This window comes from Mustela nivalis (genome assembly GCF_964662115.1).
Source record: "Mustela nivalis genome assembly, chromosome: 1".
Classification (NCBI taxonomy): domain Eukaryota; kingdom Metazoa; phylum Chordata; class Mammalia; order Carnivora; family Mustelidae; genus Mustela; species Mustela nivalis.
In genome coordinates, this window is record NC_139020.1 from 71,585,408 (window position 1) to 71,611,102 (window position 25,695).

General features: G+C 36.2%; 1 protein-coding gene and 1 pseudogene across 3 annotated transcripts in view; one reads left to right on the forward strand and one right to left on the reverse strand.

Moving 5' to 3' along the window:
• Positions 1–320: 320 nt before the first annotated feature.
• On the forward strand, positions 321–2,441 carry LOC309854337 (protein FAM3D pseudogene; annotated as a pseudogene). The gene has a single exon. The product of its transcript is annotated as a protein FAM3D pseudogene (transcript).
• Positions 1,753–25,695, reverse strand: part of LOC309854314 (phospholipid scramblase 1-like) — a 32,131-nt gene continuing 8,188 nt past the window's right edge. For both annotated transcript variants that reach the window (XM_082713249.1, XM_082713250.1), the window contains exons 3-9: positions 23,804–23,884; positions 18,415–18,743; positions 16,935–16,977; positions 14,878–15,098; positions 13,295–13,456; positions 4,786–4,947; positions 1,753–2,466 (exon numbers count right to left, since the gene is read on the reverse strand). In XM_082713249.1, the coding sequence (XP_082569375.1) occupies positions 2,428–2,466; positions 4,786–4,947; positions 13,295–13,456; positions 14,878–15,098; positions 16,935–16,977; positions 18,415–18,743; positions 23,804–23,884 (1,037 nt within the window). In that variant the 3' untranslated portion in view covers positions 1,753–2,427. The remainder of the gene's footprint in view (positions 2,467–4,785; positions 4,948–13,294; positions 13,457–14,877; positions 15,099–16,934; positions 16,978–18,414; positions 18,744–23,803; positions 23,885–25,695) is intronic.

Genomic DNA, 25,695 nt, shown 5'->3' on the forward strand with positions numbered 1-25,695 from the left:
AAGTAAAGCCACCAGAAAAGAGCCATGCAAGTTCCTTCACTTTACCTGGCATGCTGTCTATACCAACTGCAAAGTTAACACCAGTGATTTGGTTACACCTCATTATTGGAATCTGGCATGGGGGGGGGCTGCTTGGGCTAATTAAAGGTGGTCACTCTCCCTGTAGCTCCCTTGCCATCCCAGTGTTCTCAACATTAGGAGCTAGTGGTGGTGGTGGAGTTCTGCTAAAGATGAACAGGAGTCTTTCCCCCAAGTCCTTGTTTCCTAAAAATACTTTTCCTTTGTATGAGTTAAATTGTAGATTAGATGTCCCCTCTCACTTGATCCAGTACATTCCTTTAAGTTTCTGATGGGTAGACATGTTAGTGTCTCAGCAGGGCTGCTCCCCTGCTGAGCTTGCTCTCCAGCTGCTCCCCTGCCACCTCCCGAGCTCCTTGCCATGCTGCAACCACCAAGGTTGGTCTGTTCCCTCCATAGAGGTCGTGAGGACCAAGTGTGGCCTCAGCAAGCTCTGCCCAGACAACTTCTTTGCTTTTAAAATCAGCAGTGGAGCCGCTAACATCGTGGGTCCCACCATGTGCTTCGAAAACCTTGTGATCATGAGTCCTGTGAAAAACAACGTGGGCAGAGGCCTGAACTTTGCCCTGGTGAACGGAACCACAGGAGTGGTGCTGACACAGAAATGTTTCGACATGTACTCTGGAGATGTTACGCTCCTGGTAAAGTTCCTTAAAGAAATCCCAGAGGGCACACTGGTGCTAGTGGCCTCCTATGATGACTCAGGAACCAAAATTAATGATGAGACCAGGAAGCTCCTCACCAACTTGGGCAATTCCTATGCAAAGCAGCTGGGATTCAGAGATAGCTGGTTCTTCTTAGGGGCCAAAGACCTCAGGGATAAAAGCCCTTTTGAGCAGTTCTTAAAGAACAACCCAGACACAAACAAATAGGAGGACTGGCCAGAGCTGCTGGAGCTGGAGGGCTGTGTTCCCCAGAAGGTATCTTAGGGCAGCTGCAGGACTGAAGAAGCCCCCTCACTGTCCTAGAGTCAGCACCAGCTGCGGCTGCAAGAAGGAAACCAGGTGGCCTGTGGAAAGTTCCCTCGGCGGGGAGGGGGGTCTGTGCCCTCTGCACACTTCCCCTTTTCGGAAGCAGCGCCCTTCTAGAGGCGGCCCAGCCCAGGTGGCCTGCCATCAGGGGTCCTTCTGGAGCCTCTGCAGGAAGAAGGAACGATGTGTTTTCCCTCAAGATGGCCGGCGGTCACTCCCAATGAAGGACAGACTGCTGCACCTGCAGCCCACCATTAAATTTTATTTTTGCTGATTTTGAAAAAAAAGATAGATTTTAATAAAGATCATCTATGCTTTTGCTCCTTTTAAAGGAGATCTGAAAGCAAAAAGGTGGTAAATGTGTAATGTTAAGAATACCACCTAAATTGACTATTCACAGTTTATTTAAAAATAAAAATCAAATATGCAAATATATAAATAATTTTTAAATCAGTTATTTGATTGTTAGTGTAAATAATCCAACAGACCATTACTGAAGTTTCTACTCAGATGAATATATATGTTCTATTTAACATCTGGGTGATCTCATAACTGTTATGCTCTATGAATGATAAAATAAATACAGGAGTTAACCATTCGTTCCATGTGTAAATAATTACTTCAAAAATGATAACAATGTTTCAGTTTTATAGAGTCTTTGAATGTGTTCTTCTTTACCACATACCTTTTTCCTTGGAAATCATTAAAACATCAATAATTTATTGTCTTGTTAATATAAAAATCTTTTTATAGTAGTAGATTAACTTATAAAAGAAATTACATATACTGTAATTTGCTGAACAAAAACAAATACACATTTTATGTTCCTTGATAATATGAATATTAAGTATTATTTTAACATAGTTGTAAAGGAAATTGAAATTATATCGATTTTTAACTTATGTGATTATATGGTATTTGCAAAGTAACAGTTTTTACACATCTGAAGTAAACTGGAACTATATTTAATAAAATGTAACTTTTATATTAAATTACTTTAATAACGCTTTAGTTAATTTTCTATAAAAATTGAAAATAGAAAAGAAATTACAGTTCAAAACAATTTACCATGGGAAGTTTCATGATTAAATGTAAAAATTCACATGTCCTTTCTCCAAAATACACAAAGAAAATAACATGTATGAAATAAAAGAAAATGCACAAAAACACTTAAAAGTAAGTGATATAGAAAATAAACTCATAATTCCAAAAGTCATATATAACAGGAACTTCAGGTATCACAGTATAATTCACGTATGCCATTAGTTATTTCAACAAAGAAAAAAAAAACAGCTTTTCTTTTACATAGTCCCAATCAATTCACAGACTTCAAACTTTCTGAGGAGATTTTCATTAATTCACATTACCAGGCTCCTTTTTATTCATTGTTTCCACTCCTTTCAAAAAACATGAAATCCTAGATAGAACAAAAATATGGAAATGAATTTTCAGCAACAAAGCAGAGATCAGCATCTGGGGAAAGTTGATAGCTTTCCAATACAGTAGCAAGTACATCCTGTAATTCTGTTCATTTACTGATTGCCTGCATGAATTTAATTTATTCTCTGGTAATGTTTCTAAATTTCACTTTTTCTCATGCCACTCAAAATATTTTTCATGTTGATTTTTCTTTCTTAACTTTTGGTACTCCTTCTCTAGTAATACACCTTTTCTTAAGACTGGAATTCAAAGTACAACATTCAGATTTTTTCAGGAGAATGACAGCCATCTCAGAGGTAGCATGCATCTTAGATTTTTTTGGGCCCAGTTTTATGATTTCTCTTGCAAACTTGTCCACTGCATTCCCCAACTTGTCTCACTATATCAGTGTCTCTTCCCTAGGACTTTTATCAAATCCTATGGATTTTCTGTCACATCTATCATTTTCATTATGTGTTCACAAAGAAATAATTTAATCCTTATCATCATTCACTTGCAACTGCAGTATGATAATTTTACCTCTCCTCAATCCATTTCTTATATAGTCACCAGGATTTATCTTTCTGAGATTTGGATTTATAACTATTTTATTTATGTCTGGTTTAAAACCAACCAATTAACTAAATAATTTTCAGTATCTTCCCCACATATACAAGAAGTTGTCCAACCTTAATAAGTCCTTTAGAAGAGGCCCAATATACACCATAGTCATTTCCTAATAACCCCACCACAACTCCCAACCCTGTTTTTCATCTATCCAAACACCTCAGACTGTCGTTTCTTCCTTTTACACCCCATTCCTTTGGTTAAAGTGTGTGTATGTCTGGTCAAACAATTTCCTAAGGTTAATTTTACTTTTCCCATGAAATAAACAGTGAAAACAGTTTTTAAACCGAACTGTGGTTATATTAAAACTTTATGTAGAAAATATTGGCCCTATCCCAAATTAGATAGAATAGCAAAGTAAAATCTCAATATCCACTCACCAAGCTTTAATAATTATTAACCTGACCAATCTTGGTTCATTAATCACTCTATCCCCTAGATCCCTCTGCCCTCAACTTCATTATTTAAAAGCAAATCTGTGATATCATACCATTTTATACTGAAACACTTCAGTGTATGCCCCTAAAAATTTGTACTCTTTTGTTTTCAGAGCCTAATATCACTAGCATATTTAAAAAAAATAATAATCTAGTAATATCATCAAATAGCCAGTTAGTGTTCAAATTTCTCTGAATTCCTTCTAAATGTCTTTTTATATTCATTTGTTCAAATCAGTATCTAAATACGGTCTACAAACTGCAGAAGTTGAGGTCTCTTAAGTTTCTCTCTCTTTCTATTATTTTTTATCTTTTTATTTTATGGACACTTATTTGTTGAAGCAACTGGATACTTTTTCTGTATATTCTCTCACTTTTAAGTTTTTTGGGATTGCATCCCCATGTCAGTGTTTAAGATGTTCATGTAGTGGCTCCAAACCCTGCTTGTTTATTGGAGTCACTTGATAGTTCTAAACAGCTTGCAGGCTTGGTCCCACCTGCAGAGATTTTGACCACTATCTGCAGGCAGTCTTGACACAGGGAGTTTGAAAGCCATCCAGGTATTTCTATTGAGCATCTTGGCTTGAAAACTGTTGCTCTGTCCCAGAAGCCCTTGATTTTGGCTGCAGAGTCACTTGGAGACTATACAAACTTCTAATTCTGAGCCTTTAATTTAGTTAAATTGGGGTACAGCCTGACATTTGGGGTTTTTTAAAGTTCCCTAGCTGATTAAATGTGAAGACAAGTTCAGAATCACTGCACTATCCCACATAATTCCTCTCAAATGTCAGTTCTACTTAATGGCTCAATGGGATATTTACTCTTAACTGCAGTTTGCACTCCTGTATAAGATGATTTAATTTAATAATGAAAGCTGGGCAAAATCTTGTTTGACTGAGTCTATTCCATGCAAGTCCAAATTCAAACTCTTTTTCACAGCACTGACTTCAATTTTTAAATAAAAACCCCAAAGACCAGGGCCCCTCCTTTACACATGAGGTTCTTCTGTTACCATACGAAATTTCATAGACTCTCCAGAGAAACTAGTTTCCTGCGAACCCAGAATACCAGAAGATAATGAAATTTCAGGGCTAGAATTAAATGGGCCCCTTGAATAATACCTATAAATTTCACAAGGTCATTTAAAAATGTACAGTTTACTCAGTCATTTCAGAATGACTAAAGAAATGAATAGATTTCTCTAGAATGACTAGAGAAACCATCTAAACCCAAGATTAGCAGAACAGACTTACAATAAGGAAACATGCACCGAGCATCACAGCTTTCATTTTCACATCAAGGTCTAAAGGGAACTGGATACCAAAGTTATCAGCATCTGTAAATGCCTCTCTCACGAGACCAGTCCACTGCTTGGAAATCTTGCCAACCACATTTTCTTCATCAAGAGATTTAATCTAAAGTGAAAAAAAAAAAATACAACCTTAAAGAATTCTAGAAAACTAGTAACAAACTAAAAGTTGAAATAAAATGAAATACTCTATCAAAATTATGTGTAATACTTAACTATGAACATTATATCACTATTAAATGCATATAGATTCTTGTATCTACTTTCAGATACATGAAAAAAGAAACCTGTTTCTTTGCTGCAGAGAACTTACATGAAAGTAGTTTTGCTTAAATATTTAACATTTTCTGTTCTACGTTAAAATAATAATAAATAAGTTGATCTAAAACAAAATTTAAGCAGAAAATGTAAAAATATAAAATGTTTCTTTGGTGAAATTTCTAGAAGACCATCAGGTAGGTACTAAATGAGTTCCCCATGCTGTAAGAGAAGCACAGAGAGTTTATATAAGCTAAGTGTTTAAATGTAATGGGAGGGTTGGGGCACCTGGGTGGCTCAGTGGATTAAAGCCCCTGCCTTCGGCTCAGGTCATGATCCTAGGGTTCTGGGATTGAGCCCCACATAGGCCTCTCTGCTCAGCGGGGAGCCTGCTTCCCCCCCTCTCTGCCTGACTCTGCCTACTTGTCCTCTCTGTCTGTCAAATAAATAACTAAAAATCTTAAAAAAAAAAGTGATGGGAGGGTTCATTACCACCATTTGTAGAAAAATATGAAATGCAAAGAGCCTGGAAAAGAAGACTGGCAGTTTTGAGTAAAGGAAAATAACCAATAAGTAACTTGATGGGATGCTGCAGGTCAAGGGTTGGGGTAAGACTGAACAGTGGGGTGGATAGATAGTGAACAACAAAAAGAAGAAGGGTGGATGATAAAAAGGGCTCCAAAGTAAAATTTTTCTAATTTTACAATTCTGTCCTGAGGGAAGCCCAGGGCCATTATGAAGAGTTGAACATTTTGTGGCTGGACAAATGCACTCACCAAGTAGGTATGTGGGGGGATGAATGTAACCCACACTTACCATGGTATTTGCATGTAGAGTTATGTCAAACCAGGAAAAGAAGTCCTTTTCAAATGTGCACACAGTACCACAGGTGCTAGCAACACCCACTGAAGCCCTAGCTCAGGTTGAGAATAGCAAAATAAATATGGGGAAACTAGGTGCCCTGGGTGGCTCAGTTAAGTGTCTGCCTTTGGCTCAGGCCATGATCCCAAGGGTCCTTAGATGGGAGTCCAGCATCAGGCTCCCTGCTCAGCAGAGAGTCTGCTTCTCCCTCTCCCTCTGTTGCTCCCCCTGCTTGTGCTGTCTCTCTCAGTCAAATAAATAAATAAAATCTTTTTAAAAATGTGGGGAAATGAAAAACAGCAGACTCATTTTATTTTGGCTTGGGTTGATGGGTTCTTTACACATGGGAAATAAACTTCTAATTTGACTGTGATAGTACAGATTATTGTTCAGCAAATACTCATGCACTACCCTCCCCCACCAATTGTAAGCCCAGAATATGTCCCTGTACACTGACAGAGTTGCCCATATGACTTACTTGACTAATGGAATGTTAGTAGATGCGACACGAGTAAAGGCCTTAAACATGGTTAAGTTGTTTGCCCTGGCTCTTGCTCTCCAGTGATCAGCTACTAGAAACACAGGATCCAGGTACTGCATTTGCTACAGCTCCAGAATGAATATACCTGGAGTGGACCTGAGGGCAACTTACATTCCAAATCAGAGCCATGTAGCTGAGCGTGGGTATACTCCTGGAGACACAACTGACCTGCATATTCATTAGCATGAGAATAAATACCTGTAGTTTTAAGCTACTGAGTTTTAGGGGTTATTTGTTATGCAACATTATTGTGGCTAAACAGACTAAAACAAATTCCTCCTGCATGCCTTCGTTTTTTTGTTTTTAAAGGTTTATTTATTTATTTGAAAGAGAGAGCATGAGCAGGAGGGGTAGAGGGAGAGAGAATCTCAAGCAGACTCCACACTGAGCAGGGAGCATGACATGGGGCTGGATCCCAGGACCCTGAGATCATGCGCTGAGCTGAAACCAAGAGTCAGATACTTAACCGACTGCACCACCCAGGTGCCTCTGCATACCTGTGTTTTATACATAAATAGCTGTCATTAGCATTTGAAGCTAGTAATAAAACCTTATATTTATTTTTAAATTTAGTCATTATTAATTTCAGAAGTGTTTTTAAAATAAAATATACAAAAGATAATTTATAAGCCACCATAATCCTACCACTAGATTTAACCAATATTGGCTTTTCTCCTTTTAATTCCAATAGGAAGAAATTTAAAAGTTTACTAAAATTTATGTAAGTAGAACATGTAATTTTTTATGAAAAGGCTCAGAAATGTGGATGATTTATAACTGAAAAGTAAATAGGATTAGATAATTTTTAGCTAAATTCTAGGTATTTAAAAATGGAAAATCTATACAATAAAATGGTTGTAACTTCTAGAAATAATAAACTAATATTATATACCTATTCATATATACTGAGAATTGATAGTGGTATTCTGAAAAAAATCTATAGGCTCATCTTATAATATAAATATAAATGCCAAAAATTCAAATAAAACATTAGCACATAGAACCTAGGTTAAGTGTCAAAAGAATGCTGAAAATGTATTTTATTTATTTTCTAATTAAGCATTTACACAACATTTAGCATATGCATAATATATAAATGCTTTATAAGTATTAGGTGATTTTTTCCCCCTCACAATATCTTTATAAAATATGTACTATTTTTTAATTAATTATTTTTATTGACATATAATGTATTATTTGTCCCAGGGGTACAGGTCTGTGAATCATCAGGCTTACACACTTCACAGCACTCACCATAGCACATAGCTTCCCCCATGTCCATAACCCAACCACCTTCTCCCTCCTCCCCTACCTCCACTAACCCTCGGTCTGTTTTGTAAGATTAAGAGTCTCTTATGGTTTGTCTCCCTCCTGATCCCATCTTGTTTCATTTTTTTTCTTCCCTACTCCCCAAACCCCCAATTCTGCCTCTCAAATTCCTCATATCAGAGAGATCATATAATTGTCTTTCTCTGATTGACTTCAAAATATGTACTATTATTAAACACAGTTTTCATATAGAAAAACTGAGGCAAGAAAAGTTTAAATAATTTGTTTAAGTTCACACAGATAAGAAGTTGTGGGAAGGATTTCAAACCCAGACACTCTGTTCCAGAGTCTATTCTCATGACAATTGTGATACCCTGCTTTTAGACAGTTAGGTATCAATTCTTAATAAAAATCTATAACAAGGGTCAGCAAACAATGATCAGTGGGCCAAATCTAGCCTACCCGCTTTTTTGTAAAAAAGTCATATTAGGACACAGTTATATGCTGTATTTATATATTGTCTGTAACTATCTTCATGCTATAGTGACAGACTTGAAGAGTTGCATACAATGACCATATGGCCCATAAAGTCTAAAATGTTTTCTATCTCATCTTAAAAATTATTATTATTATTTTTGCTAATTCCTGCTCTCGGTAAAACAGGACTAGAAAAACAACATGAAAAACAACAGCCAATGTCTTTCTAAATTGTGAAACATTGCTGCTATTTCAATTGAAGTCATCAACTTGGTAGGTATTCTCACAATTGGCATTACTATTCAGTTCTGCTGCTAGAATAGACTAGAAAAGAAAATGAGCTAATTGGTAAATAAACATGAGAAGAGTTAAAATGATTTCACTTTGCTCTATAATTTTTAAATAGAAAAATTAAGTATAAATAAGCAAAAATGTTTCTTCAGTTAAATACTTAGTCCAGACAGAAGACTGGATAGAAGGTAAACAAATAGCCTTTTTCAATAAGAATAAGTACCTAATATATCTCTATTCCTTCTTAATAGTGAAAATGCCTCTAAATTACTTGGGAAATTTTTAACAATAAAAGAAGTTCTATATAAAGAAACCCATATGATCTTATGAAGAATATAAAATTAGATATGAATGAATAAAAAGACCTAACACTTCTGGGATGAGACAGGTTGAGCCTCATAAAAATGTTAATTTTAAAAAATGGTATACAGATTTAATACAATACTAATAGGATTCCAACTTCTGAAAAATTGCCTTGATACTCACAGGAAAGGAAAAATCTGATAGCAGCAAAAAACACAATAAAGAAGAATAATAAGGGCTCTTTGGCTATGACTTAATATAGAATACATAATTAAGCTGCCATAATTGAATCATAAGGCACTGTTGTAAGAACAGATAATTAGATCAATAAAACGAAAATCTAAAAAGGATCCCATCATTTATAGGAATTTATTTATTTATTTATTCAGTTAGTTATTTGACGGAGATCTCAAGTAGGGGGGAGGCAGGCAGAGAGAGAGAGAGGAAGAAGCAGGCTCCCTGCTGAGCAGAGAGCCTGATGCAGGGCTCGATCCCAGGACATTGGGATCATGACCTGAGCCAAAGACAGAGGCTTTAACACACTGAGCCACCCAGGCGCCCCATTTATGGGAATTTAATGTATAATATTTCAATTCATTAAGGAATGAATACTTCACTGAAATTGTGATGACACAGCTGTCTAGCCATCTGAAGGAAAAAGATGTTTGATCCTATCTTCTATAAGTAAAATTCCTGGTAAGTTAAAGATTTAAATATAAAAAAGATTAAAAAATGAGTAAATAAAATATAAAGTTGGGGATAACTTCATAATCAAGACAGGAGAATGGCAAGATATTAAATATATGTGCCTATATATGATATATATATGTGTGTGTATATACACACACACACATACATACACATACATAAATATGTGTCACAAAGTAAGTGTTGATATCTTCATATATGTAATATGTATATGTAATATGTAATATTCATATATTACATATTATGTAATATGTAATATGTATGTGTTATATATGTCATATATGTAATATGTAATAGCTAAGTGTTGATATCTTCAACATACAAATTATATTTACATACAAATTACATTTATAAATTGACAAGATAAAAGTAAACAATCTAATAAAAATACAGACAATGGATATGAATATGCAATTCAAAGACCACAAACAAAAGTAGCCAGTAAACTTAGGGTAAATTGTTCATAATTCCTATCAGTCAGGGAATTACATATTAGAGATAAACTTCCCCCTCCCACTAGCTGATTTTAGATTTCCTTTTTAGATTGAAGTTTGCAGTTCAAGTTGTATCTGGGTGTCATTCCTTCTTCTTACTCAGAACTCCTTGTACTTTTTGAGTCTGAGAAACCATGGCATCAAGTCTGCATGATTTTTATTCATTTATCCCTTTGAATATTATTTTGGCACATTCTCTGTTTCTGTGACTCCTCTTTGGCACATGCAAGAGTAGTTTATTTTGTTTTCACATTCCTTTAAATATTTTTGGGCCTTTCAAATTTATCTTTTCCTATTCTCCCATTTACTTTCCTCATATAGATCATCCAGTTCATTATTTCCCTCTTCACCTGTATCTAATTTTCAGCCCATCCCAATGTGGGGTTTCAGCTCCACCCTCCAAATGAGATTTCATCAATGAGTGTTCCTTATTTCTGGAATTTCTATTTGGTTTGTTTTCAGATCCTCCTGTCCTTTTTTTTTTTTTTAAATAATAGTCTCATTTTCTCCTTATGACCTTTTTTGTTTCTTCTTTAGCCTCTTTAATGTTTATTTAGATATTTCTTATATAATTGATTGCAGACTATTCTATTATATGCAGTTTGTTGGTGGCGAATTCATTCTTAGAACATTATGTAATTTTTTATCTTTTCATGTGAATATCAGCTTTTTCTATAGGAACAGAGTGTTTTGGTCATCAGTCTTTGGCAATCTCCTTCTAGTGTGCTTTTGCATTTAGTTATGTCATCCGTATCACCACTCAGGATCAATTTCTATGTTATGATGTTCCTCATCCATAAGAGTGGTATGAATTCACTTCAGATACATAGAGGGGCTTATAATGTATTAGCAGTTTCATGGGTTTTTTCCCCATCTACCAAAACTCTTGGAAGGAAACAAATTCCCTTATTGCCTCCATGGGATAAAAAGTGTGCTTGTCTTTCTTCTACTCACCCTTCGGAGAATCTCATGGCTTCAACTACCATCTATATGCTGAAAACATCCCAAACTTTTTTCCTACATACCGAAAATCAAACATAACTGAAATACAAATTATGAGGTTCTCACAAATTAACTGTTTCTTCTCCAAGATCGTTAACCTGGCTAATGGCATCATTATCCATTCAACTGCTGCTTTGTTTTTTCCTTTTTTTTTTGAGAGAGAGAGAGCGGGATTGAAAGATTGGGGGTGGGCAGGTGGTGGCAAAGGAAGATGGAGAGAGAGAATCTTAAGCAGGCTCCATCCCCAGGCTCCATCTGTCAGTCTCACAACCCTGAGATCATGACCTGAGGCCAAATCAAGAGTTGGATGCTTAACCAACTGAGCCACCCAGGTGCCCTCACTGAGCTTCTTAAACATCAGCTATTAGAACAACATGAATCAGAATCATCTCCAAATTTTCTTTCATGCTCAGCTGACATCAAAGCCATGAATCAGTTCCATTTGGTATACTTATGAAATGTCTCTGAATTAGTTCTCCCTTTAGAATGGCTCCTGCTCCTGCTGTGTTCAGGCCATTATCTCTACTCTACTCTGTTTCCATACCATTAATACTAAGATGGAGTCCACATTCCACTGTGGCTCCTTACTAATAATTCCTGCTTTCAAACTTTTCATTATACCTAGCCTACAGAAAATGATTCAAGGGACTACATTCTTAATTCTCTCAAAGATGTTACCTAGTTAGAATCATTCTAGATGCACAGGAGACTAGTTAATTCATTACATATAATGGATGCTTTAAGGCATCCACTGAAAAGGGATGCTGGGAGATTTCTAAATTCCTTAGCATTAAATATAAAAGTTCCACAATCAAATTTCACTTATTGCACCAGTATTTTCACTTATTTTCTATAAATAAAGTCTATGTCAGCAAAAATTCTATTAATATTCCCTGAAAGAACAATTACTTCTCAGTCTTCTGGCTCTTTCATAGGAATGATAACCCTTACATAGAGAACTATTATTATACAAAAACTATAAGGTCTTTATACATGCTTAGCATATATCCCCTCAATTCCCCCCTTACACTATGTATATGCCTTTGTAAGAGTCTTTATAAAGTCTCTATTATATCACGTGTTTTCTTAGAAGTGCCTGTCTCTCTCATTTGACTCTGAAGTTACTGAGGGGAAGAAGTCATTTTTATACAACCAGGGTCTAACAAAGGACTTGAAAATCATATGATTAGAGAAGCCAGGAAGATAATATAAAGAATGGAGCTGGAGAGTGGAAAACTGTAGGAAGTCAGGGGACAGTGTCAGACTGCATACACCTTATCAGGCAGCCCTGCTCAGTTTTAGATTTTTGCCCCTTTTTGTAGAAATGTTGGCCCAGCTTAACATATTTTATGATTTTTCCAAGAGAATCATGGGATTAATATTAAGTTATAAAATCTCCCTATTTTTAAATATTTGCAATAAATAATTTGGGCTACAAGACTAGGCCATCTATGGAAAAGTTGTTGTAATGAAACCTCTTCATGTCGTAAATACACAGATAAATTATGGTATACAGTGATCAGATTTTTTAAAAAAACATTTTATTTATTTATTTGACAAACAGAGATCACATATAGGCAGAGAGGCAGGCAGAGAGAGAGAGGGGGAAGCGGGCTCCCCGCCAAGCAGAGAGCCCGATGTGGGGCTCGATCCCAGGATCTTGGGATCATGACCTGAGCCAAAGGCAGAGGCTTTAACCCACTGAGCCACCCAGGCACCCCTACAGTGATCAATTTAACACAAGGATAAAGAGAGGCATAACTGGGAAGTATATGTTCCACTATCTTTCTTAAAACTCTCTTTGCATTAGTGAGCTTTTTGTAGGAACTCAAAGATGTCAGAACTTCTGAAGAGGATCTAGAGCACTGGCAGCCTGTATTTCAGATTAGGGAAGGGTTCATATGCTTTGGCAATCAGACTTAGATGATGAAGGTTCACATTTTATTTTAAATGGATAATATACAGAGCATCCATATAGACACCACCATGTTCAAATGTTGGATGTTTTGCTTATATCTATTTGTTTATTTGACTACAAAGCTCTGCTTCTTTTTTTCCATTTAGTATAATCAACACTGATGCCTGATCACAGTATTAACCACCTTTCTGACCAAAGTTAAATATATAAGCACACTGTCTTCTTCTTGAAATAACAGGACACACACATCTATTTTATTTGTAATATCCTCCCAAATTGTATTACCCTTTATGAGGAAATCAAGACATGTAAACATTATCACATCTCTTACCTCAAAATCAACATCTGCACAACAGCTGCATACAACACATGGACCAGTAATTTTTAGTACATCCTCTCTCCTCTCATTTTGAATTGTAAACCTGGGCAGGCACGGATGCCAGTTCTGAATAACATAACCTATAGGTACACCGGGAGGAGCATAGATTGCTATCTACAAAAGCAAAAGAATATATATAAATCATAATAATTATAATGTCTAGTAATCACTCATTTACTGAATACTTTTGAAGTGTAAGACACTGTTTTAAGCACTACTTAATTTTTAACACATCCCTACAAGGTTGGTACTATTATCTATATTATAGAGAAAGTAACTGAGGCACAGAGAGGTGAATTAACTTGTATCAGATTCCCAACCTCAAAAAAGAAAAATGAGGTAAAAACTTGGGCAGGTTGCATGCATCGTTGCCACTCTTAAGCTTTGCTCCACTCGCCTTTGTACATTTTTTATTCTCCATATTTATAAAAATGTCTAAATTGTTAAGGAACTCTTTTCTTAAACTTTTTAAAAAACAGTGTTTAGATGTAGGAACACAGCTCAGAACAGTGGGGCAATTTCTAAATATAAGTAGCAGTGGTGCCAAAATGGAAAGAAAATGAAGCCTGGAACCTTGGCTCTGCTACTTAGCTAGGTGACCTTGAAAGTGCCTTAGTGTGGTCTTTTTTACAACAGTGCATTATATGTTAATATATGCTTTATATTATAGAGCCCATTCTATGAAACTCTTAGTTTTTCTCAGATATTCCTTGATGAATATTACTATATATAACCTAAATGATATGGAAAATAAATAATTCAGCATGAACAACTTCAGTTATCTTTTTAAAATATGTACAGTATTAGATTTCAAATATTCATGTGTTTGTAACTGTGTCTGTCATGCTTGCACAGCTCCCTCTCTGGAATGACTGAGTGGGCCCAACAGGGCTGGTTTCAGGCCAATGGAAATATATGCAAAAATCAACTTCCCTTTAAACTCTCTGTGCCCCAGCATCTCCTCTGAGATCCACATTCTGTATTAGTGGGCTGCCAAGTAAATAAAATGGATACCTGGTCTTTATGGAGTTAAAGGTATTCATAACTACTGTATACCTCTTATGAGGGCTCAAATACATTCACAATTTTTATAGATATATATAAAAAAAACAGGCATTGAAATTTTTCAGAGCAGTCCCTTCTGTGAGGTTGGCCCACACTATGAGATGAACATATATAAGATATTCTAGGATATTCCCTATGGTATCACTGTTCTGGCTTTGGCCAGGCTCTTCATGTTCATTGTAGGTAATGGATTTGACCAAGGTGCCCTACCTTCTCAGCTCTCCATGAAGATCAAGAAACCCTGTCTCTGAGATTTCTGATCTCAACCCCATGAGACACACTACTCATGGCCATGGGGCTAACTGTTCATTGTTTTTCACTGCCTTTCTTGGACAATTTACTCTCAAGTATACACTAAGAGCTTATGGATCAATCTTCCTTTAAATCTCATTTGATTACATAATCCAATGAAAGGGTAAAAAAATCTTGCTGAACTACTTTACAAATGACCCTGGTAATTGCTCACTGACCTCCTGAAGGCAGCAAGGGAAACAACAGCTGTCACACTTTAGTGGTCTCTCCAGAGTTATAACTTCTCGGCCCATATTATCAAGAATTCTCATGGTAAATGGCCTAGAAGCCCCACAGCAATTTCGGGTACAGAAATCCGTATCCTCTGCTGCAAAGTAAATCCTCTGTCCAAAGCTGTTCTTAATTTCATATTTGTTATTAGTTTCAAAACCTGTTAAAACTACAAACATAAAAGGGGAATCATTATGACCATTATGCTAAAAGAATATTGAATCTATCCTAAGATACTATAATGTGCAGTTATGCCATTTTTAGACAATACTTCAAGTAACACAGGGAGAAAGAAAAGTAAAGGTGTTTAAAGATGATCTAGATAGAGGATAAATGGGAAAGGGAAAGAAGAAGGAAAAGGTTTTAAGGCATAGAGAAATTAAGAGTCCCTATGTGATACATGGAAAACAAAACAACTCATATATCTTTCTAATTCTGTAGACTCATGTCAGAAAGTCAGACTGCTGCTGAGGGGTGGTGCGATGCTGTAGATGGTCTTAGTTGTGCTAGGTGTATGGAGAAAATATCCACTTGCTTGGTATAATTTCCATATATTCAGTTATGTAGGAGAATGTAGGATGGTTGCTATGTTTATACTCTATGAAATATTCTCTCAAATAAATTTTTTTATATATAATATTCATGGTTTATGTTTTTGCACTCTGTGAGGGAAGGTAATGAGAAGGCTTATTCTTAATGCATATACATAGAAAGGTAAGGTGAAAATGGAAGATGAATTAGAACATCGCATTAGACCCAGAGCACCCTTGTTTAACTCAGCAGTAGTTGTTCAGAAATGGGAGATGGGTACTAGACAATGGGAAGAGGTCCTTAGCAACCAAGGCTGCAACTCATAGGCTATCTAGACCACTGGCATCCTAAGTAAGCTCTGTACTCTAGAGGGGGCTATCTCTTCACAGGGAGGCAGAGGTATGCTAAATGCTGATGCCCATGTGATAGCTTACCAATTCAGTTCCCATACGAAACCACACATTGCAAATGTCTCCTTGCTTAGAGCCAGAAAGGAACAATTAATGGTCCCACTAGTCTATAGTCCCTGTTAATGTGTGTCATGGGATGTCAGAGCCACCAAAATAATGAATGATTAAAAGATAAATATGGGACAAAAAACACTCCCTAATGTTTATCTGACTTTTAGTCAGGTAGAGATGTTCTTCATAAATTCTATCACCATGACCTCCCTGTATACCTTTGCTCTGGCTCAAACAGGCTTTGGGCTCTTTCTTTAAAAGAACCACCCTTGACCTCAACATCTGAGAGTCACATGTTTTGTGAGAAAAAAATTAAACTGATGCATAACATGGACTCTATTATCTAAGTGTTTCATTAAGTAGTTTAATCTCAAAATTCTTCAGCTGGTTTATCTGTAAAATGAGGTCAATGGTTTTACACAATTTCTAAGTTACCTTCTAGTTACTCAAAAAAAAATAAGAATAAAACAAAATAACTCTATGATTACCATAGCGCTATTCTAAGAAAGTAGGCCTCCAGGCCTGCTGACCAGCATCCTCCAACACTGCATTAACTCTGTACCCAAGGTGACAATCCATAGCTCACACAACAAAGGTTTTACAGGGCTCATATGAACTCCAAAACATACTCATCCAAATTGAAGAAGTTTACTTGCTTTTTAAATGTACTAAGGTAACTGAACTAGTGCATTTGGTTCTGTGTCAATATCAAGATCATCATAGGCTGGGAAGAAAACAGCTGAAGTCACTTCTAGAGAGAAGTGGGATAAAAGTAAGTTTTGATCAGTTTCCTTCTAAGTCAGGGTCTGTAACATGAGGACAGATGCTCAGAGTAATAGTATTTTACTAGAAATGAGCTACTGATAATTACCATAATTTCATTATCATGGCGACATTTATAAATAACCAGATTTAACTTTTCCACATCAGTGAAAGTGTTACATTTGTGGTTGCTGATATGCCCTTATCTGTATAAATATCTCATTCTAGAAATATCAATAATGAATACATACCTTCCAGAAGCTCAACTTGCTGATGAACCAGTATCTGATCTATCTATTACAGCAAAAACAAACAATTAAGCTATAAGTATATTGCCATGCTTTTTACACCAACCAAATTAATGTTAGTGCTTTTATATTTTAAGGAATGTATATAATCAATTATCAGTATTTATCCGTATTTAGTAATAGAATATCTAACTTCTAAACTTTCATACTTAAAAAAGTATAAAATTAAAGTTAATATTATCTTCAACTGAAAAACAATCTACTGAATGTGTTCACTATTAATGTGGGCAAATTCAGGTCAAATAAAATCGACTCACACTAGAATCCCTCTAACAATTTTTTAAAAAAATTTCCTTCTTGAAAAGACTTAGGAAATATTAAGACTCTATTTGAAAAGCTTATTTGAAAAGCTTATTTCTGGATCTAAAAAAATTTTTTTTCGAAGTGTGCTTGATACCATCTTTTGGAGCAGGTAATAACTTCCTCTATATATTCTGTAAAGCCTTGATTTTAAAAAGAATCTGTTCAAGGTATTTGTCAGAGAATGTATGAACTACTAAAAGTTCTTACAATACATGCTGCCCGAGTGCACTGTGGGAAATTAGTACATAGAGTACAAGAGAGCCAATTCATTTGCTGAAAACTGGTTGGTTACCACAGGAATATATTTATTTGTTTATTGATCAGACACATAAAATTTCATATTCCTGCTCTACCTACCAGATTTCCAACACTGGGCAAATAATAACCCTCATACTAATCCTCATTGCTAGGATATGGTAACATGCGGTACACTAAAATCCAGGATTTTTTTTTTCTTACTGGTGGCATTAATAAAATTGGTTCTTCCAAAGAACAAAGCATCATAAAATACAGTTTTATTACTTATAATAAAAAGTATATCATGTTGTACCCAAAATATTAATCCTTTGTTGTTGGTTTCACTTATTGACACTCAACACCAAATTTAGTTTAATGTTTATTTTCACCTTCCAGAAAGTTACTTGATGCTGAGATTAAAGATACTGAGATCCAGCACCAAGGTTCCAGAAGTAAGAAGCCATTCCCACTTCCTTAGTGCTTTGGCTCCGAGTCAATTATATAATTTCTCTGGACTTCAGTTTCCTCTCCTGTAAAATGATGATAATTATAGCACCTATATTTCATAAAGCTTCTAAAAGGATTAAGTAAGTCATTACATGTGTTATACTTAAAAACGTGGAAATAGTGCTTAATAAAGGTTTTTTATTGGCCATTACCACAGATTATAGTAAAAAATCAAAGAAAACACAATTTTTAAGACATTTGAACTTAAAAGCAAATGCTTTAAAAGCAAACTTCACTTGGAAGAAGTATCGTAACTTGTTAGTATAAAATGTTTTACACATTTCAGACTTCTGTGAATTAGTCATTTCTTAATTTCATTAAGTAAACTATAGGTACAGTTTTATTTTTTATGAGTGTTACATTTATTTGAAATTACCTGACTTAAATATTCCAATCCAGGTGGACAGTCTATTGGAGGTGGTGGTGCTGGCATCCATGGTATCCCTGCAGGTCCACCTGGCTGACTGTACACAGGCTGGTGTTGGACAGGAAAGCCTACCGGACCAGCACCTGAATAACCAGCTGGTGGAATTGAGTAGCCAGCCTGGGGGCCAAGGTAGCCAGGCTGGGGGCCAGGGTAGCCAGGCTGGGGACCAGGGTAGCCAGGCTGGGGACCAGGGTAGCCAGGCTGGGGACCAGGGTAGCCAGGCTGGGGACCAGGGTAGCCAGGCTGGGGGGTAGGGTAGCCAGTGTGCTCTGGAGGTCCTGAAATATAAACAGATGAAATAATTTATAACTGCACAGAAAATGAAACATGAATTCTTTTGGGATTACTCAACTGAAATTTCAGCCCAGAAATCCTGTTTCTATGAAGCTTAAAGTTTATATTTTTATCTTCTATCAATTTTTCAATGAGATATTTGTGGTTTCATATCCCCTCCCATAGGGCTCAGGACTGTGAATAGAGTTGGCCCAAGCCTTATTCACTGTTCAAAACTCAGTTGAAAATAGTCTTGAAACCTAAGAAAGTGAGGAAAATCAACAATGATCTAGAGTCACCTACAAAAAGATTCTGGAATGCCTTAATAGAAAAGAGAGATGGCATTGCGTCAAAGGCCCAAAATAAAGGCTTTGAGTTAGCATTACTAAAACCAAAGGACTTTATAGAAATATGAGTTCTGGAGTTGTAGGAGACAGTACCTCCCTTATGTAAAGAACTACGGGTGGTTTTGCCCCCTCAGGGAATATCTGGCAAAGTCTGGAGACATTTTTGGTTGTTTCGGCTGGAACACAGGGTGATAGTGGCATCTGGTAGACAGAGGCCAGTGATGATGCTAAATATTTCCTGAAATACCAGAACAGTACCCTGAAAATAAAGAATTGTAAATCCCAAAATATTATAGTGCTGCTGTTGAGATACTCTGGTATAGAGGTAAAAACATGTTGTTACTTCCAGTATTGTCCAGGTGCTTATCTGGGTTAACAATTGGCCTGAACTTTAAACTCACATTACATTCCTATCCTAAGACCTCCTACATGAAAAAAAAAAATCCATTATGATAGGTTACAAATTTAGATCTCAAAACTTACTGCTCTCAGCACTCTAAAAAATACAATTTGAGAACCAAGGAAGGTAAAAAGTTACAACAGGCAATTTATAAATACTTTTAAAAAATCACTGATAGCAAAATACACCATTACAAAAATATTTAGAAGAGAGACTAAATTTCATATTCATACTTTTTTTTTAATAAATTTTTTTTTAAGATTTTATTTATTTATTTGACAGAGAGAAATCACAAGTAGACGGAGAGGCAGGCAGAGAGAGAGGAGGAAGCAGGCTCCCTGCTGAGCAGAGAGCCCGATGCAGGACTCGATCCCAGGACCCTGAGATCATGACCTGAGCCGAAGGCAGCAGCTTAACCCACTGAGCCACTCAGGCGCCTCATCATATTCATACTTTTAAAATATAGTTTTTATAGTTTATTCCTTCTTAGAATAAATAAATATTTACCAATGTTCTACAATGTGACTGGCTTTGTTCTAGAATCAGAGGACACAGCTATCAACAAGGTAACCCATCCTCAGGATGATTATAGGCAACTTTTGGGAAAACAAAAATAAATTATTTTTAAAAGATTTCAGATGGAACTCATAGAGAAAATGCATGGTGGAGAGAGAAAGGTATCAACTAGTTATTTTAGATAGGAGGGGGAAAAAAAAAAGGTCTGTTGAGATCTAGAATATGAGAAAGGAAAAGCTTTGTATAAAGGCCTGGTGAGAAAGGTTCAAGAGGAAGGAAAACCAAACGTAAAAATCTTAGACTTTAAGAATGAATTTGGCATGTTTGAGAAAGAGAGAAACATCATAAAGAAGAGGAAGAATAGAATCTGTTGTCAGTGAAGAAGTAGGAGCAGTTCATCTAAAAAACCCATTCATAAGAAGTTTCGATTTTATTCCAAGTGTGACTGACAGGACTTTGAGGATTTTAAACAGACAAGAGAATTCCATAATCTGATTTATATCTTACAAAGTTTTTAGGAATGCTGAGCACTGGGATTTAAAATGAGAAATGCAGATGAAATCCCTGTCCTCATTGCCTAAGGGGAATATAATCTTATATTATCTTTTACTTATATTATCCTTTACTTATATTATCCTTTACTTTATTATCCTTTACTTAATATAATCTTATATTATCCTTTACTTAAAGTATCCTTTACTTATATTATTTATATTATTATATATTATTATACATATATATTACTTATATTATTTATATTATTTACTTAATCTTATATTATCCTTATATTATCCTTTACTCTAGAGATCCGTAAGCCTAGTATGATCAATTGATTAACGAGAGTTGAAGGCAAGCTCCTTGAAAGAAGGGACCAGTTTTTTATAACTATATATGCCAAAACAAAGTGTTGGGATGGGGAGAGAGAAGAGGAAGGAGTTGGGACATCTTCCCTGAGGACTGCCTTTCAGCTGAGATCTAAAGGATACAAAGGAGTTGAGTGATCAGGGGCACAGGGAAAAAGGTTTCACAGAGAAGCCCTGGGATAGTAACACATCTGTAAAAAGGCATGTTGGTTTGAATAGCAGAGAGTCAGGCTTAAGAGACAGTCAAAGAGAAGACAGGGGAGCCCCTCAGGTCTAGTGAACCAAATTAAGCATTTTGGCTTCTATCATAAAAGCAACAAGCACCAGCTTGCATATATGAGGAATTTGAAAGGCAATGTGCAGGAGATAAACCATAAGAGACTCTTAATCTCACAAAACAAACTGAGGATTGAGGTGGGGGAGGGAGAAGGTTGTTGGGTTATGGACATTGGGGATGATATGTGCTATGGTGAGTGTGTGAAGTGTGTAGGCCTGATGATTCACAGACCTGTACCCTGGGGCTAATAATACATTAAATGTTAATTTAAAAAAAGCAACAAGCCAATGATGTACATATTGAATACAGTCCATAATATGAACAGATAAGCATTTTTAAAGATCACTGGCTACAGTGCAAAGACCAGACCACAGGCAAACCAAATGGGGATACATGAGTTAATAGGTTACATTATTAGCATTATTTCAATCTTCTTGAGACTCTTGGAGAGGATAGCTGATTATTTCCCAAATCAATGAATTAAGCATACAGAATTACCTGAAATTTGGGTAATATTTTCATTTGTATGAAGTCCAATTGATTTAATATATTATTAGTGTAATAGTCAACTAATATTAAATCACTTACTATTTGTAAATCTTTGTACCAGGTGTTTTACATATACTTTCATTCAATCTCCAAACAAAACTGAATTGGAGAATATTAGACCCAGTTTATAGAGAAGAACTGAGTCTTAGAGGTTTAACAACTTGTTTGAATCACTGCACAACTATGAAGTATAAAAGCCAGAACTTGAAGCCTCAGACAGCCTCTCTATATCTTTCCCCCACCTGCATAAGGAGGGTGATTAATAACAACCTTATAAGGTTGAGAATTAAATGAGTTACTCCACATTACACACAGTGAGCTCTCAATTTTAAACCATCGCTACTGTTAGCATCATTATCATATTAAGACTGGCACTATATGTGACCTTAGGACTTGAGAAATAAAGTTAAGCTATTTTTCTTACAAACTCTTGTCTGATTATAACTGAATTTAAGTATGTATCACCTACTTTTAATTAGCTGTGGGGTGGATTAAATCATTCTCCAAGTACCTTGGATACATACTGCAGCTTGTTAATAATTCTTCAAACAATCGCCATATAAGAATTTAGAGCAGTGGTTCTCAGCCCTGGATGCACATTAGAATTACCTGGGGAATTAAAGAAATTACTAACCCTGGGTCCCACTACCTGAGCTTCCGCTTTAATTTTCCTGGGATAGTTCACTGGTAGAGTGTTTTTAAGAACTTCCATGTACAACTTAAGTGCAGGCACTCTTGAGAACTATATCTTAGAGATTTTCTAGCTCCCATTCTTAAAACTGCAAACATCTGGATGAGATCCAAGCCCTGCTGGGAAATTTCTGGCTAGACAATTAACCAGGCCATTTAATTCCCAAGCAGATTTATTTGCTCAGAGTAGAAAACAAAATAGATACACCCTTCTGCCCAAACATGATCCCTTTTGATCCTAAATCCCCAGGATGGTCTCTCTAGATGGTAGTAGTCAGACTACTTGCAAATTTGGGTGCACCATGATCTTTGCCATTTAGTAAAGTTCCAATAATTTTGAAAACTGTATTTGTCTAACTGATAATCCCTGAAGTCTTCTATTTGTTGGTTCAAAGGGAAAAATGTACTCCCTAGTATGGAATGATAGGATTCAACTGCTTTTCTTAGGTGCAAAGCATGATTCAAGATGCATACAAAAGCAAAGCTTTCATATATGTTATGAGATGAAAACGAGAATTATCCCCATGCAGCTGCATTTTTAATACTTACAGCTTCCAGTTTTAAGTTCTTTTCTGTGACTCTCACTGTACACAAGTACTCTCAACTAATACCTGACTCAAAAATATCCAAGGATAAATTTCCTAAATATGATTACATGATGAAAATTTTCAGAACAAATGAAGAATCAATTAAATCTCTCACTTAAAATGTGTATTTTGGGGTTTAATTTATGTGCAGACTTTATTTGCTAAATGTAACCTCTCTATTTTTTTTTTTAAATAAAGATTTATTTATTTATTTGACAGAGAGAGACCACAAGTAGGCAGAGAGGCAGGCAGAGATAGAGAGGAGGAAGCAGGCTCCCTGTTGAGCAGAGAGCCTGATGCGGGACTCGATCCCAGGACCCTGAGATCATGACCTGAGCCGAAGGCAGCGGCTTAACCCACTGAGCCACCCAGGCGCCCCTGTAACCTCTCTATTTTTTATTGACTCTATATCTTTACTATCCTGTATTAGTAAGAATTACTTTGATGATATTTATGATACCACATAGTCAAGCAAAATAATCAAGAACTAGGCTGCCAATTTTATTATTGCACTTTTAGTAAAAGACATTACTAAAATATACATACAGAAGTAGACACATAGATACATACACGCTTTGGGGAGTATCAGTAATTGAAAAATGGGGGGTTATTCTTTTTTTTATGATTTTATTTATTTACTTGACAGACAGAGATCACAAGTAGGCAGAGAGGCAGGCAGAGAGAGAGGAGGAGGCAGGCTCCCTGCTGAGCAGAGAGCCCAATGCAGGGCTCCATCCGAGGACCCTGGGATCATGACCTGAGCTGAAGGCAGAGGCTTAACCCACTGAGTCACTCAGGCGCCCCTGGGGTTTTTATTCTTTAAACAAGTGTCTTACCTTGGAATGCTGCTGAAGGATATTCAGGGGGATGTCCAGGTGGTAAATTTATTCCTGGATAAGGAGCCCTCATTTGCCCATCTACAATTCAGGGAAAGGTAAAACATATACCTTCTTTAATAAAATATATGTCAGAAAGAAAAATATATTGTCCTTAGGCAATTTTCATTTATATGACCCTGTGCTGTACTAAAATTGATAAAGTGAATTCTTCACTTAACTACAACAAGCTATGCTTGCTATCAGACTTAATTTGCAGTAAAATCCTGTTTCAAACAAATTCCTTTTTTGATAAAATGAGATGGCTGGGTTGCTGGGGCTGAATTTCTGGTTCTCAAATACTCTGATGAATGTTCACTTCCATATTTTGATTCTATTAGTAGTAGGAAAACAGTGTTTTAAAACCACATGCAGACAGTGAAGAAAGATGTAGGGATCGTAATGGAAAGATTATGGATGATTTCAAAGGTATCTAAATTACTGCTACAAGAATTATTTTTTAAAGATGTAAAATAATGCATACATGTTTAAATATCCTTTTAACGCTTATTCTGCAACTCCCCCAATAAGATTGAACCACAGGAAATTCCTAATATTTGACTGATTATGGCCTACGAAAATCATAACTGACTGAATTACAAAAAACTAACATATTAAACTATGTTGAGTATTTTTAATCATTCTTCATATTTGTGTTTTCTTGTCACTTATTTAGTAGTGACCCCAATCAGACAAGAAATATTTGTTGAACACCTCCTGTACGGCCTCTGAGTTGACCTCTGAGGCGATACTGACTCTTTTTTTTTTTTTTTTTTAAAGATTTTATTTATTTACTTGACAGAGAGAGATCACAAGCAGGCAGAAAAGCAGGCAGAGAGAGAGGAGGTAGCAGGCTCCCCACTGAACAGAGAGCCCGATGTGGGGCTCGATCCCAGGACCCTGGGATCATGACCCGAGCCGAAGGCAGAGGCCTTAACCCACTGAGCCACCCAGGCGCCCCACTGCCTCTGTCTTCATGCAACTTATGGTCTAGTAGACACTACACTTATACCATGTTTCATTATGGCTTGCTAACTCTAAATTCAAAATAGTTTCTAACCAAATGATGAGGGCATGGCATTAATACAGGAGAAAAAGTAAGCTGAACTTTCAATCTGATATATTTCCTATATCCTTCTTTACCACAGGTCTTCAAAGACCACTCAACTCATATGGTTTCAGTAGGAAAGCTGGATTGTGAACCACCCTTCTCCATTCAGTTGGCTTCATAATAACTTCAGTAGAATGGAGTCCATGGAGACTGTGCAAATTCAGGTAACAAAGAATCCTCTACGTGCATCAGGGCTTTTCCCTGAACAGATAGTGGGACATAACCCAATTTATTATAGATCTCTGAAATACTGCAGGTCTTTCCATCCCAACCATTCCCTAGTTTGTTGGCTTCAAAGGTTGTCCTACCTCCTAGTTCTCTAGCTCTCAAGGCCCTGCCCACAGCCCCCACTCCCAACCTGAGTGAGATCACACTTACCAGATCTCAAGAAAACACATTGCAAGTGTGACTAACAGATCTACTCTTGAATGATATGTCACATTTTGGCACCTCTTAATAGGTAACACTGTTTGAACAACAGTAAATACATATACATATCTAGGAGCAGAAATTCATATAAAGGGAAAACAAGCAAATGGGGAAGAGGTCAAGTAGAGCAAAGGGAATATGACTGATGAATGGATTTCTGCATTTGGGAAATGGAACTTAAAATAACTTACAGATATCATAGGGCTGTCATATTATCATAAATAAATTTTATTTTTACTTCTATATATATTTACATATATACATACATATATTTTATTCCTATTATGCACACTTAAACACACACACAATTACA